At 35.2% G+C, this 13603-nt stretch overlaps 9 protein-coding genes and 3 pseudogenes across 12 annotated transcripts, besides 1 other annotated feature; 9 read left to right on the top strand and 3 right to left on the bottom strand.

Moving 5' to 3' along the window:
* Nucleotides 1-10285: part of a mobile genetic element that runs on past the window's edge.
* TVAGG3_0396830 (KilA, N-terminal/APSES-type HTH, DNA-binding family) lies at nucleotides 31-468 on the top strand (the record flags this gene model as incomplete). The annotated part of the gene is made up of 1 exon (XM_051232542.1): nucleotides 31-468. A coding segment is annotated over one exon (438 nt), but the record flags the coding sequence as incomplete, so codon positions are not given.
* Nucleotides 1711-3589, top strand: TVAGG3_0396820 (annotated as a pseudogene). Its single transcript has one exon. A coding segment is annotated over exon 1 (1879 nt).
* TVAGG3_0396810 (uncharacterized protein) lies at nucleotides 5706-6487 on the bottom strand (the record flags this gene model as incomplete). The annotated part of the gene is made up of 1 exon (XM_051232541.1): nucleotides 5706-6487. A coding segment is annotated over one exon (782 nt), but the record flags the coding sequence as incomplete, so codon positions are not given.
* TVAGG3_0396800 (uncharacterized protein) lies at nucleotides 6512-6772 on the bottom strand (the record flags this gene model as incomplete). Its single annotated transcript, XM_051232540.1, has 1 exon — nucleotides 6512-6772. The coding sequence occupies one exon, from the start codon at nucleotides 6770-6772 to the stop codon at nucleotides 6512-6514; it is 261 nt and encodes an 86-aa protein (XP_051102270.1).
* Nucleotides 6930-7252, top strand: TVAGG3_0396790 (annotated as a pseudogene). Its single transcript has one exon. A coding segment is annotated over exon 1 (323 nt).
* Nucleotides 8069-8853, top strand: TVAGG3_0396780 (annotated as a pseudogene). Its single transcript has one exon. A coding segment is annotated over exon 1 (785 nt).
* On the top strand, nucleotides 8923-9342 carry TVAGG3_0396770 (repellent protein 1 family; the record flags this gene model as incomplete). The annotated part of the gene is made up of 1 exon (XM_051232539.1): nucleotides 8923-9342. One exon carries the CDS (start codon nucleotides 8923-8925, stop codon nucleotides 9340-9342), a length of 420 nt encoding a protein of 139 aa, XP_051102269.1.
* Nucleotides 9391-9633, top strand: TVAGG3_0396760 (uncharacterized protein; the record flags this gene model as incomplete). The annotated part of the gene is made up of 1 exon (XM_051232538.1): nucleotides 9391-9633. One exon carries the CDS (start codon nucleotides 9391-9393, stop codon nucleotides 9631-9633), a length of 243 nt encoding a protein of 80 aa, XP_051102268.1.
* A 198-nt stretch (nucleotides 10286-10483) lies between the features above and the next one.
* TVAGG3_0396740 (phage tail repeat-like family) lies at nucleotides 10484-11137 on the top strand (the record flags this gene model as incomplete). Its single annotated transcript, XM_051232537.1, has 1 exon — nucleotides 10484-11137. The coding sequence occupies one exon, from the start codon at nucleotides 10484-10486 to the stop codon at nucleotides 11135-11137; it is 654 nt and encodes a 217-aa protein (XP_051102267.1).
* A 45-nt stretch (nucleotides 11138-11182) lies between these two features.
* On the top strand, nucleotides 11183-11614 carry TVAGG3_0396730 (uncharacterized protein; the record flags this gene model as incomplete). The annotated part of the gene is made up of 1 exon (XM_051232536.1): nucleotides 11183-11614. A coding segment is annotated over one exon (432 nt), but the record flags the coding sequence as incomplete, so codon positions are not given.
* A 1248-nt stretch (nucleotides 11615-12862) lies between these two features.
* On the top strand, nucleotides 12863-13321 carry TVAGG3_0396720 (DNA/RNA polymerases family; the record flags this gene model as incomplete). The annotated part of the gene is made up of 1 exon (XM_051232535.1): nucleotides 12863-13321. The coding sequence occupies one exon, from the start codon at nucleotides 12863-12865 to the stop codon at nucleotides 13319-13321; it is 459 nt and encodes a 152-aa protein (XP_051102265.1).
* Nucleotides 13322-13344: 23 nt separating this feature from the next.
* TVAGG3_0396710 (uncharacterized protein) lies at nucleotides 13345-13596 on the bottom strand (the record flags this gene model as incomplete). The annotated part of the gene is made up of 1 exon (XM_051232534.1): nucleotides 13345-13596. One exon carries the CDS (start codon nucleotides 13594-13596, stop codon nucleotides 13345-13347), a length of 252 nt encoding a protein of 83 aa, XP_051102264.1.
* Between the last annotated feature and the right edge of the window lie 7 nt (nucleotides 13597-13603).

The raw sequence follows: 13603 nt of genomic DNA, 5'->3' as shown, positions 1-13603 counted from the left end.
TATTTTTTTATTTTGTATGTAAAGACAGTAATGACAACATCAGAGAACACAACAACAGTTATAGTCCATGAAGCCATAAATGAAGAATACGAGTACATACAGTATAACAAACAGTTACGTCTTATTCGTTCAGTCAAAGATGACATGTACCAAATGCAAAGTATAATGAATGCTCTTCGTTCTACAAAGCAAGCATATCATTGGTTTGAAAACCAACAGACAAAAGAACTTTTAGAAGAATTTCCTCATATGATTGCTTCCCTCGGAAAACCGAGAGAAGAGATTCCGTACGAAAATCGCAAGAATTTGGCACCTGGTTTGAAAGGTTATTATGTTCATAGACTTTTAGTAAACGCTGTAGCAATGTGGGCTTCACCTCGTTATGCTTGTTATATTTTCATGATGTTAGATGAACTATATAAAGCAGAACGTGGAGAGATGGAAAAGAAACTTCAAGCAAAAGATGAAGTCATTGAATCCAAAGACAAAAGCATACAGAAAAGAATACCACGTTCAGTACCAAAAGGAAAGGAAAAAAGCTATAAGTATATGATTTACGCTGAAGAGATGGAGAAAGAAGAAGATAGAGATATGGTTATGTTGCATTTAGTGAGAAGAAACAACAAGAGCTTTTATGACCTCGCTAAAATATATAAATCTGACAGAAACTGGTTCTATCGTGAAAACTTACCGATTTCAATGACACCGAATGAGCAAATAAAGGAAATTGTCAAAAGTACTCTTCCTCAAACACACTATGATATTAAAGGTTGTACAATTCTTACCTTCAAAGAAGACTTACCATTACTGAAGGAAAAAATAACAGAATATTTCGATAACTTCAAAGAGGAAGAATAAAAAAATCTAAGCTAATTTTATTTTTTATAAAATTTTATCTCATATGAAAGAACATGAATTTAGAATATTCGGAACTCATGACAGAAGAAGAGAACGAACAACATGTAAAAGATTATGCAAAATTTCTGAAGGTATATAAAGCATTTAAACAATATCTAAATGCTTCTAAAGATTATGCAAAATTTCTGAAGGTATATAAAGCTTATGAAAAAGCGTATGAAAAGTTTATACATTGGGGAATTGTTGTAAAATATCGATATGAAGACTAACCAAAAATATATTTTTGTTCAAATAACGTCAGGGTCAATTTCTTCAACCATTTCACTTCCTTCGTCAATGTCAATAGAAGCTTCTTCAACCTTTGGTAAGAATTTCTGTATAACATCTTTGTTCGTTATTGTCTTCAGAGATGAAGGATAATATTTCACATTTGTTTCACCCTTCTTATATTCTTTCTGTTCGGAAAGATTCATAGCAATACTGAAGAAGTCAATGTTAGAGTTCTTTATGACAGTATAATGAGTATCTTTGACATTCACGAAGAAACTCTTTTGTTTCAAAACTACTGCTAACTCTTGTGAAGTATAACGTTTGCGGTCAATGACGATAGCTAATGGTCTGACATACTGACCAAACTTAGATTCTTTCACAAACTTCTTGTTAAAGATAATATTAACGTTTGAAGCACCATTGAACTCATTCTTGATGACAGTAGCGAGAGCATTGTATGAAAAGAACTTGCAATCTTGCATGTGTTTCATTATAATAAAAATATTAAATTATTTTGAAAAATAACTTAAAAAAATCTAAGCTAATTTTTTCAAAAAAATATTTTTTTATTTCCTACTAAAGATGTATCGGAAGTTGTCTAAGTTAGAACACTCGGAAATAAAACAACTTCTTACAGAAGCTAACATAGATGTTGCAAAACATTACGCGACAAACAAAAAAGCACTCGCTGACATCCTCAATGACTATAATGGTGCAATAAGTTATGATAGAATTCATGAGTTCATAAAGCCGCAACGCGGCGAGGACGAAGTCCATGCAAGAGCATTTCCTTTAAATGACGTTGCTATTGACTTATATCATAGACGTTCAGTACCTCATGAAGTAAGAAGAGAAATGTTTGACATAACAAATGCAAACGTTGGTGAAACAAGAAGAAGAGACGACACACTGAAACAACAGAGAAGAGAGATGTTTAAAAGTGCTATAGAACAAGTTCGCAAAGCTAACGATGTCATTCGTTCCATTGACGACAAACCAAAAGAAGGTGAGAGATGGTTAAAGAAAGATGAAGAGAATAGGAAGAGAAATGTGAAGTCAGGCAATAGACTCATTGACTTTAACATCGAAGCTTTAGATGAACCAAACAGAGACTATTACACAAACATTTCGGTAAGGTTTTCATGAGACTCTTAGAGAAGATTAAAATAAACTCACAACAGAGATGGATGGTATGTTATAAACTTGGTGGAAAGTATGAATGTTCTACGTTAAACCTCAATAATATTGGAACATTACTACATCAGCTCTTGAAGGAGAACTTTATATCAGAGATAGAAGCAAATGCTGCAGGTATTGTTGAAATGCACTATGACTTCTTCTTGACAAACATAAAGAATCTTACTGAAATAAAGATGTATGATTTAACAGAATATGAAGGCTTAACGATGTCAGATGTAAGAAAGGAAAGCCACAGAAGAGACCATATAGAGATGAAAGCACACTGACAGAAAGACAGAAAAGATTATTGAACAGACTTAAAAAACAGGAGATAAACAAGATATAGATGACTTCTGGAATGAAATCCTTGGTGAAAAGAAGTTTTATAAGAAGAGAAGCGGTCAGTTCTGGAAGTATCTTTGCACATTACCTATAAATCTTGAACGCTACCAAATCTTCAATGAACTGAACAAAAGAACTGCAACACTTATGACAGAGGACAATTGTTTCGTTTATGCTTGCATTCAGGCTGGAGTAAATGAAGAAACTATTGACCACATGAGAGAAGTCATTCGTGTTAGAGACTTTCCTCAAAGTAAAGTACAAGAAATTTCCGATTCAACAGGTATAGCATTAATGTTACCATTGGTTATTTCAATGACTCAAGACATAATGAAATAAAGAGATACATACCAAAAGAATGTAAAACTGTTCGAACTATTGACTTACTTCTTGTTGAAGACCACTACATGCTAAACGAAAGATTACCAATGACAACATATTTCATTCGCAACTATATAGAAATCTTGAAGGAGTGTGGTGGAATGAACATTGAAAAACAGATGAAAATATATACAATGAGAGATGATAAATACATTGTTCGCATGGATAGAACTACACCGCTATGGGATGTTATGAAAACATTGTGGGAGTGCAAATATTTCGAACCTATTTCTTATGGAGAACTTTTCACATATACGACTGACTTATATAAACAGAACCTTGCACCATTTAAAGATTTGACATATGCTCCAAAGTATTGTGTACAACTGAAGAAGAAAGCAGAGTCAAAAGAAGTAAATAAAAATAAGTGCAAGTTCATTCCTGAGCATGTTTTCTTTGCTGACTTTGAGTGTAGTACCGATGGCTTTCATAAAGCTTTTAACATCTGTTATGACAGTGAAGATGGTTCAGTGAGTGAAAGCATATGGGGTCAAAACTGTGCAACAGAATTTTTGGAGCGACTTCCTGACAAGAGTTTAATATATTTCCATAACCTCAGCTATGAATAAACTTCATCTTAAGACACATGACAGAAGTTGAAAGGAACTCCCATCATTAAAGGTTCACGAACAATGCAAATAACTGGCTTATATAAAGGAAGGGCAATTATTATATAAAAGACTCTTACAGTGTTATAAATAAGAAGCTTAAACTATTTCCTGCTATGTTTAACTTACAAACAGGACCGAAAGAAGTATTTCCATATAACTACTACAGCAGTGTTTTGTTAGCAAATGACAACAGAACTGGTGTCATTTCTGAAGCATGTAAGTTTGTAAAAGATATTGAAACGTTCATGAAAACATAGATTCCATCAAAGGTTGCAGAATAGATGAAAACCACTTCGACTTAGAAAAATATAGCACGTTTTACTGCAAACAAGATGTAAGAATTTTAAGAGAAGGTTTTGTAAAGTTCCGCAATGACTTATTGAAAGAGTTTGATTTAAACGTTTATGACTACGTTAGTATTTGTTCTATTGCTAACAAATTGTTTGAGAACAGAGTGTACTTCCCGAATGGAAATCTTTATGACCTCTCAAATAAACCAAGAGAATTTATTTCGAGATGCATTCAAGGTGGAAGATGTATGTTGTCAGATAACATTAAACAAAAGAGCAAAAGAAACTCATTGCTGACTTCGACGCTGTTTCATTATATCATCAGCTATAGCAAGACTTTATACTTTAGAAGGAATTCCAAAAGTATTGAAGGATGAGATGTTAAGCACAGAGTATCTCATGAGACATTTATTCGATGACGACCAAAGGAACCCATTGGTGAAAAGTTTATGTCTGGCTTCTTTGTTCTCATTAAGATAACAGAGATTGGAATACATAGACACTTTCCTTTAATAGTTTGTGACCCTGAACTAAATCCAGAACTTAACGTTCCCAGAAGTTCAAACACTTGCTGTTTAATGTATGTTGACCATATAACATTACAAGACCTCATAAAATATCAAGGTGTCAAATGTGAAGTGTTGCAAGGATAACTATTACGATGGAAACAGAGATATTAGAATAAGAGATGAAGTAAAAGAAGTTGTTTGAGTTAAGGTTAAAGTATAAGAAAGAAGGAAATCCTTTGCAAGAAAATATAAAGCTCATTCTGAACAGTATTTATGGCAAAACTATTCATCTCCTATTGATCAAAAATAACCATAGTAGATGACAAAGATGCTATAAGATATGCCATCAGAAACTACAACCATATAGTGAAGTTCGAAGGTTTGGATGGTTCAGATAAAACTATTTTCAAGCTAACGAAAAGCATTTGCAGACACTTTAACTTCTGTCCACTTGGTGTTAACATTCTGTCTATGTCAAAACGTATTATGAATGAAGTGTTTTGCACGATTGAAGACTTAGGATTAAAAGCATTTTATCAGGATACAGATTCGATGCACATTTACAATGAAGACATACCACGTTTAGCTCATGAATTTAAGAAGAGATACGGTAGAGAACTTATTGGTAAAAACCTTGGTCAGTTTCATAGTGACTTCGCAGAAATAACACCTGGAAAACAAAGTTTAGCATACAAGTCAATATTTTGTGGAAAGAAGACTTACATAGACTTACTCACTAACGATTTAAATGAAGTTGCATTTCACTGCAGAATGAAAGGCGTGAAGCAAGATGTTATTGCTTTAACCGCTAATGAAATGTTTCCTGAAGCTATACAATGCTATTACAATGAAGATAAAGGTTTAATGGTTCCGCAAGGAAAATTTGACAAAGACTCTGAGTTCAGTGTCATGAAACTTTATAAAGCACTTTATGACGGTCAAGAGATTGGATTTGACTTATGTAAGTCTTCTAGTCCTTGCTTTGCTGAAAAGTTTAACTTCTCAATAACGACTAAAACAAGCTTTATTCGTAAGTTGAAGTTCTGAGGTCATTTATTTTTGTCAGCAATGAGGTCATGAATGAGGTCAGCAATGAGGTCATGAATGAGGTCATTTATTTTTGTCAGCAATGAGGTCATTCATGATAAAAATAAGCCGCTAGCGGCAAGGGCGAAGCCCATGTGGTCATTTACAATACTGCGATGGTAGAGTTTAAGAGTTGTGCTTCAATGTAGAGACAGTCCTTATGGTCTGGAGGTAAGAACACTGGGCAGTTATGGTCATGAGTGGAGAACATGTCTATCCAAAACTCACGATTGAAGCCAGTTAATTTATAGTATTTAGGGTTAGGAAGTGGTGTAGTTCTTGTATGACCAATGAACTCATTTTCAACTCCCTTACTTAAGTTTGAATATAATATAGCTTGCTTTCTATCCCAAATGCCAGGTGTTACAATCTTTGAAAATTCATTTTTCCTCGGAAGCATTGCATCATAATTGAAAACATTCTTGAAATCATCACTTGGTTCAGAGATTTGAAATCTTATACGTAATGGATTTTCTTTCTCTTTAGCTACTTCATTGAATGGTGAGAATACAACAAACTGACAGTCATGAGTTCCATCTTCATTTTCATTAAATTCATAATGAAAGTCTATAAGTTGTGGCTGACTACCTTCTTCTTTCAGTTGTGCAAGAAACTCACGTAAAGGCTGTAAAGTTTGTACTTCAATGTTAAACTTTTTCTCGAACATTTCATTAAATGAAATCATACATTGCAACAATGTTGTATCGTCTTTAAAGTATTTGTATATGTGAATGTTTTGGGCGCTTAAAGACTGTTCGTCATTTTCTATCTCGACTTGAAGTATAAAGTCAACTTTCCTAAATGCACGTGTTATATACATAGATGTTATGCCAATGTACTTCTCTTCATTTATGTTCACAATCCAGTCTGTTGGAAACTTAAACGTTACTCTGTTCCCCTTTATTTTGACGTCAGGGTTTTCACTACTGAACGCAACAGATAAAGGTATTTGTCTATACATTTAGTTCCAATAAAAATAAACCATTTACTCTTTCTTCACTTCAGCTTCTTTAGCTTTTGCTTCAGCTTCTTCTCTAGCTTTCTTCGCGAGCAAACGTGGGTTCTTCTGTCTTCCAGCAGCTAATGCAGCTAGTTGTTTTTCACTAAGTTTTCTCTTTGGTCTCTCTGGCTTTTGTTCTTGTTTTTGTTCCTTCAGTTCGGATAAAATTTGCTCGCGAATTTCTTTCTTCAATGCTTCAACATCTATGACCCCTTGGGTCTTGTCCGTAGGACTTGTCTGAGTCATTTGACTGCAGATAAAAAACAAAATTAAAACTTTAACCGATGTAAAATGAGCTTGTCAAAATCAGAACGAGAGTCTATTATATTAAATGACGCCAGAGGAATACAACATCCTTTCTATTACGTAAGTCAGAGTAAAGATGGTAAAATATATGTAAGAAAAAGAAAGGTTCCATTAGCGAATGCAGAAAGCGACAACATTAAGGTGTATGGCAAGGGTGAAGTCCACGAAGCCCATATAAAACCTTCTGTTCAAACTGAGCCACCAAAAGAACCAGAAGAAAAGAAGCCAGATGTACTTTCAATAACGAACCAAGAGCTTATTGCAAAGTTCGTGAATTTCATTGAAAAACAAACCGAGTCAAAGAACCCTGACCCGCCAGTGAAAGAAGTTGAGACAAAAGAGAATGTACAGTTCATTGAAAATGTCAAGAAACAACTTCCACCACGAATGCCAAGAAGAAGAGTGAGAATAATGAAGTAAATAGATATTTTTATCTGAAGTAAATACATGCAGAACGAACAGCTAAACGAATTTACTCCAGCAGAGCATATTCATCAGATTCGCTCATATTTCGATATCATAGACAATGCAGTTCAAATTGGTGACACTAATAGAAAATATTCTGACGCAAAGATTCCATCACAACCTGGAACTGCTAAAGATAACACATGGGTAACATTCAATCTCTCACCTCCTGGTGAAAATATGTTGGACCTTTACAATACATTCATTACGTATAAAATGGAAGGTCAATTTATTGTAGATAAAGAAATTGGTTCAGGTTCCAATAAAACAAACCCACCAGGATTTTGGATTGGTTTCGATGACGCTTTCTATGCAGTTGCTGGATATCAAATCCTTGCAAATGGTCGTATCGTATATTCTCAAGACAACGCAAGAGAAGAAGCATATATAACTTCAAACTCACAAACTACCGAACAAATAAAGAAAGTAGATGTTTTCTCAAAGACTCGACATGAAGATGTATGGAGTCATTCGGGAACATGCAGAACAGGACAAATTGTTAGTGGTCCAATTACAGCAGGAAAATCATTTGATTTTAAGCTTCGTTTAAGAATTCCTGTTAGAAGATTCCTTCCATTAGAAGCTATTCGATTTATTCCAGCTTTTGCAGGAAACATTCAGCTTAAAGTAAAGTTCAGTAGCGACGCCTTACAATGCACATCTATATCTGTAAATGATATCATTGCTTTCAATCCAACTCTTAAAGTTGCATTTGCTTCAGATTCAAATCCACCGACAAATAAATTTGTTCCATGGAATGAACCATTCACTATGATAACGAAGGCAGTAGAAGCTAGTGGAACAGTTACTATTACAACTGTAAACCAGCAACTATTTCGAACAAAGATGGATTTTAATGAATGTTTCATTCATCCAAAGTCATTCTCTTTAGACCCTAACATTTATACAGAACTTGTAGAACATTATACAAACGAGGCTTTATGTTTTCCTGTTAAAGTTATGGATTGGATTCCTATGGACGGTTCATTCTCAAAGAATACAGATAGTTCAAGTGCAACATTTACAGCAGCTTATACGCCTATTAATGTTAAAAGTATTTGGGCACTATTTAGAAAGAAAGACAACTATTATGTTAATTTTGAGAACCCTAAGTTTAAATATCTTCAGCTTTCCATGGGAGCTTATGGAAATATGCCTGCAGAACCCGAAAAATCATATGGACCTGTATTTTATGAAATGGTTGCGAACGCTTGCAATACAAACAATGATATGATAGGATTTAATGAAGATGTTATGAGGTCATTGGTGGATGATGGTAGTGTGGAACATAAATGGGATAGCTATGACAACACACATTTCTTATGTGGTTTTCCAACAGAAGTGGACTTTTGCTTCCAGCAAGGTCAAACATCTACTGCTCCAATAACATACAAATTGTCTGTTAAAGGACCTATTGAACTAGCAACTGAAAACGTACCAAAGCCACTTATTGGATTTATGAGGGATTGTTGCTTTGCCATTCAGGTGCGTGCTAATGGCATCCCATAATAAGATTAGATGACTATAACTTAGCTACGGACGACAGTGAGGAATAAAGGATGAACGTTTATTTTTAAAGCTTATAAATGAGTTCTTCATCAAGCTCTCGTGAACCTTCACCATCTATGAAACAAACTTTACCAAACGATTATGGAGCACCTATTGAATATTTCTTACGAGCTGCACAATGGCAAAGAGCAGTCTCACCAAGGTTAGGTGTTCCACCAGCTCCTGTCAAAAATAGCATTTGGTCAAGTCCTTATATAAGATATAGTCTCCCACTAGGTTTGCTAGCTACAGCAGGAGCAGTTATGATGTTGAAAAGAAATAAAGCAAATGTTGTAAATAATACTGAAGTAGCTGAAGTTAAACAAACTCCGACACCATCGCCAAAACCAACGCCTTCACAAACAACACCTTCAATGACTCCTGAACCTATGGAATTACAAACTCCTGTTCAAAAGTCAACTCCAAAACCGACTCCAACATTTAAACCAGAACCTACTCCTCAAATAAATCGTAAAACTCCTGCGTTTCCTTACTGAAAAAATAACGTTATTTTTATTTAATATTAAAATTTTTATTTGATTGAAATGACGACTAAAGTCACTGAAGCAATGAAACAAAAGTTTTTGGTAGAATACATTAAATCAGGAATTATTCCAGAAGGTTTTTACATTCATACTATGAAGGATGGTAGAGTTCAGTTTAGAAAGATAAAGCAACCATTAGATAAAGAAGGAATTTTGAGAAAGATTAAACTTCATGAGGACAACATTGCTGAACTTAAGAAGAAGTTAGAAGAGTTGGAGAAAGCAGACGACAGTGAGGAATAAAGCAATGAATTCAACAGGGTAGAAATGAGGTTAGAAATCGGGTTAGAAATCGGGTTAGATCTCACCACTTCACCTAAATTTATTTTTGTGCTATGTTTTCATACGTGTGAGGGTGGTGAGATCATTTATTTTTTATTTTATTTTTTAAAATTATTTTTATTTTATTTGGATGTAATGACAGAACAAAAGCAACTCATACAAATCAAAACATATAACAAACATACATTTAAACATTTATTCTTCCTTCCTGAGCATAACATGTTCTTTCAAATACATCCGAGACCAGTTGACTTTTCATTGACTGTTTATAAAGATAGAAATAGTTATATCATTAAACCATACGATGACGAAGGTAAGTTATGTAAATTGTACGTTAAGAAGTTAGAGAAAGTTTATGGCTTCAAGTATGACTACAATAGGGTTAACACTGATGATGAAGATATTGAGGAAAATTTATGAGAACATTAGTGAAGTTGTTAGTGAGAACGATAGTGAGGTGAAATTGTTGGCGGCTTTGTAAATATTTAAGGTTAAGTTAGTTTTTGCGTTCATGTTGTAAAATATACGTTAACGGTTTTGTAAAGTGTCAAATTCACAAGTATTGGGTAAGGTGGAACGCAGTGCCACCATACCCAAGACTTGTATACTAACTCACAGTATCTTGTGTTTTGACCAACAAATATTAACCAGTATGGAGGTCCATCTGTTCTAACTCTCGGAATGTTTTCCAAGATATCCATAAACCAAGCATTTGGTGTTGAACTAAAGATTTTTATCATGAGTGCTTTCTTTGTCGCTTTAGAAACATAGGGGTCCTTGTTCGGATTCGTCATTTTTTACCCTATAAGAAATGGGTTTATTTGGCGCATTAGCAGGAGTTGCATCCAGATTTTTGCCCGCAGTGGGAACAATAGCCAGAGGTGCATTTGGAATTGGAAAGAAGATTTTGAGTACATTAGGTATACTTAAAGAGAAAGCACAACCTATTATACAAACTGTACAGAAAGGTTGGGATGTAGCACGAGATGCAACAAATCTTATTCCAAATCCTGAAACAAGAGGAAAAGTTCAAGGATGGATGGACAATGTAGGAAGACAAGCAGGAAACTATTATAACAAAGCAAATGACTACTATAACCAAGCAGGACACTATATGGACCAAGGTGAAAGATTCTTTAACAGAGGATATAACCATGCACAACAGTGGGTAAACAATAACCAACCTCAATATTCTAAACTTTACAACAAACACAAAAAGTTGAAAGGAAAACAAAAACAAATGGCATATGATATTTATGAAGATGTTGACGACACAACTGTTCCTGCAAGTGAAGTAAAGTCAGAGGAACCGAAAAGTGACGAAAAACCGATAGAAGAAGAAAAACCAAAAACTGAAGATAAACCAAAACCAAAGTTTAGTTTCCAAACTAAACCAAGTCAACCTTCATTAGCTGGTATGGGTTGGCGTCAAAGACTTATGGCAGCAGGCGGTTATGTAAAGTAAAGAAAAAAATATTTTTTTATTTTTATAAAAATGCCCCCATATAGAATGGATAGAAAGTCTGCTAGAATAAAAGCAGAGTTACAAAGATATGGTTGGAGAGTTTCGAAGAATTTTAAATATAGGAAGGGAAGACCCATAAAAGTCTATGACAAATTGTCTGGTCTTCGCTACGAAATGGATTTGGAAACAGCACGTGCCAATTATCCAAACAGACTAGAGAGGTTAGAAGAAGAACGTCTTATGGACATGCCTTTCGATGTTAGTGAACCTCAAGTTGAAGGACACGACGGCTTTGCCAGATTCTACTGGAAACATGACGAACAATTGCATCCTTTGAGAAGGAAAAAAGGAAAAGGTGAAGACGCACATGCTCCCATGGAAAGAACAAGATATGCATATGAAAAGTATCGTGAAGTTAGAAGTCAAATTACATCTGGTCGAACCTTTACAGTAAACTTTGACGAAGGAAAGAACAAAGAAGGCTTCATGGGAGTACTTGCTGCAATTCAAGACGGAAATAAGAAAGGACACAATCTCAGATTGACCATAACAGATTTGGATGGTCACATTTACTATGCACATGGCAATGAACAAACAGCCGCAAAACTTCTTGACGCTTTCAAGACTACAAAGAGAGAACAAATGGTTGACTCCGACTCAGACATTTTGAATGCAATTGAAGGAATTGCAAGTGTCAAGTTCGAATGGTACCAACCTAACCCTCAAGCAGTCAGACAACATGCTGGATACTTCCCGTTCATAAATAAGTCTGACATTGACTTGACAAGGTATGGAATTTACAATTCAATTGAAACAATTGTCAATGAACCTTGTATTCTTACATGTCTCAGGAACTCTGGTCTTGTTACAGATGAGAAGATGAAGTATCTTGAGTCATGTGTGAAGACAAGGTACATTCTCAGAGGTCAATTGGCAAAAATTGCACCGTTGGCAAATGTCAATATCCGAGTCAACATACCTACAGCTAAAGGTTCTTCACATGACGACTATGTTGTTGACAAAGACTTACCATGGTTGAAGATTGTAATTGTCCACAACCACTTTATGTTGAACGAAAGTCTTACAAACCCATTCTTTGGTAAAAGTAAGTGCAACATTGTCAGAGCTGTAAACATTCTTTTCGAGAAAGGTTTGTTGGAACCAATTCCAGATGACAAGCTGACAGAAACTTTTGTACCAAAAGACGAAACAAACTTTTCATTGTTAGCAAGACCAAAAGTTGTTCCAGACAAAGTTCTAGTACAAAAGAAGTACACAGTTCCACAAGGGGTTGGTATGTTCGGATACCAACCTGAACCAGAAGAACTTCCAATGAGGTTGCAAGAACTTCAAGATGCTATAAACAAACTTCCATTGAGACATCCAATTGACGTCAAATTGTATTGGAGAGCATCTGAGTTAGGTCAGAAGGTTTTATATGAAACAGGTTGCTTCGACGATGTTTATGAGATAACAGGAGAAGTTTCTCAGAAGATAAGAGACTCACTTGAATTTCCACAAACCGGACCAATTGGTTGCGACAAGTTCGACTCAAACGAAAAGATATACTATGTCGACCTTAACGCTGCGTACATGAGGTTTGTCCAATATATTCCGACTGGAATTCCAAACGAAGATGGTGAGTTCCCGGGAAGGAACTATACAGTTGGAAAAGTCATACAACAACTGTATGATATTAGGAAAGCTTCAAACCCCAAACTTGCAATGACACTCAAATTGCTTATGAATTCGACATGGGGATATTCCATTAAGAAACCTCAAGAGATGAAGAGTAAACATTATGAGAAGGTCGACAACTTTGTTGAAAGGTTTTCTCCTTTTGTTTTGAAGTACGAATTCACTCAAGGTCAAAGTGGCTTAGTAACCACATTAAAACCTATTGTCGAACATTGGTCTTACCCTCAGTTCGCAAAAGCAGTCCTTGACGAGTACAACAAATTCTTCTCCGAAGTCAAATCCAAAGTGAAGGTTTACTATGAGAACATTGACGCACTCATGACGAACGAAGAAGGCTATAACAAACTCATTGAAATGGGTTTAGTCGGTGAAAAGATGGGTCAATTCAAATTGGACAAAATTTTCACCGAAGTTCATGTCCTCTCCAAGCGTAAGTACTGGGGCATACTTGAAGACGGCACAGAAATAAAACATTGCATGAAATAAAAACGTTTTTATTCGAATTTGAATTAAAATGTGGGAATTCTTGGGAACGGGAAAGGCTTATTTACTTGAGGAACAGGTAAAGGTGGTGGAGGTGGTGGTGGAGGTGGTGGCAACCAGTCCATTTTATATTCCTTCCTAGCTAATTTCCGTTTAATTTCATGGTCGCCCTCGGAGTCTTTGAATCGGACAGGTCGAGTTACACCATTCTTGGTCTCAAACTCATATATAACCTGTTTGTCTGTATTTTCGTCGACTATGGCACGAGACACGAACATTGACCAA

Source organism: Trichomonas vaginalis, chromosome V (assembly GCF_026262505.1).
Source record: "Trichomonas vaginalis G3 chromosome V, whole genome shotgun sequence".
Lineage (NCBI taxonomy): Eukaryota > Parabasalia > Trichomonadida > Trichomonadidae > Trichomonas > Trichomonas vaginalis.
Note: the sequence above shows the minus strand (reverse complement) of the source record. Positions and strands in the feature narration are given on the sequence as shown.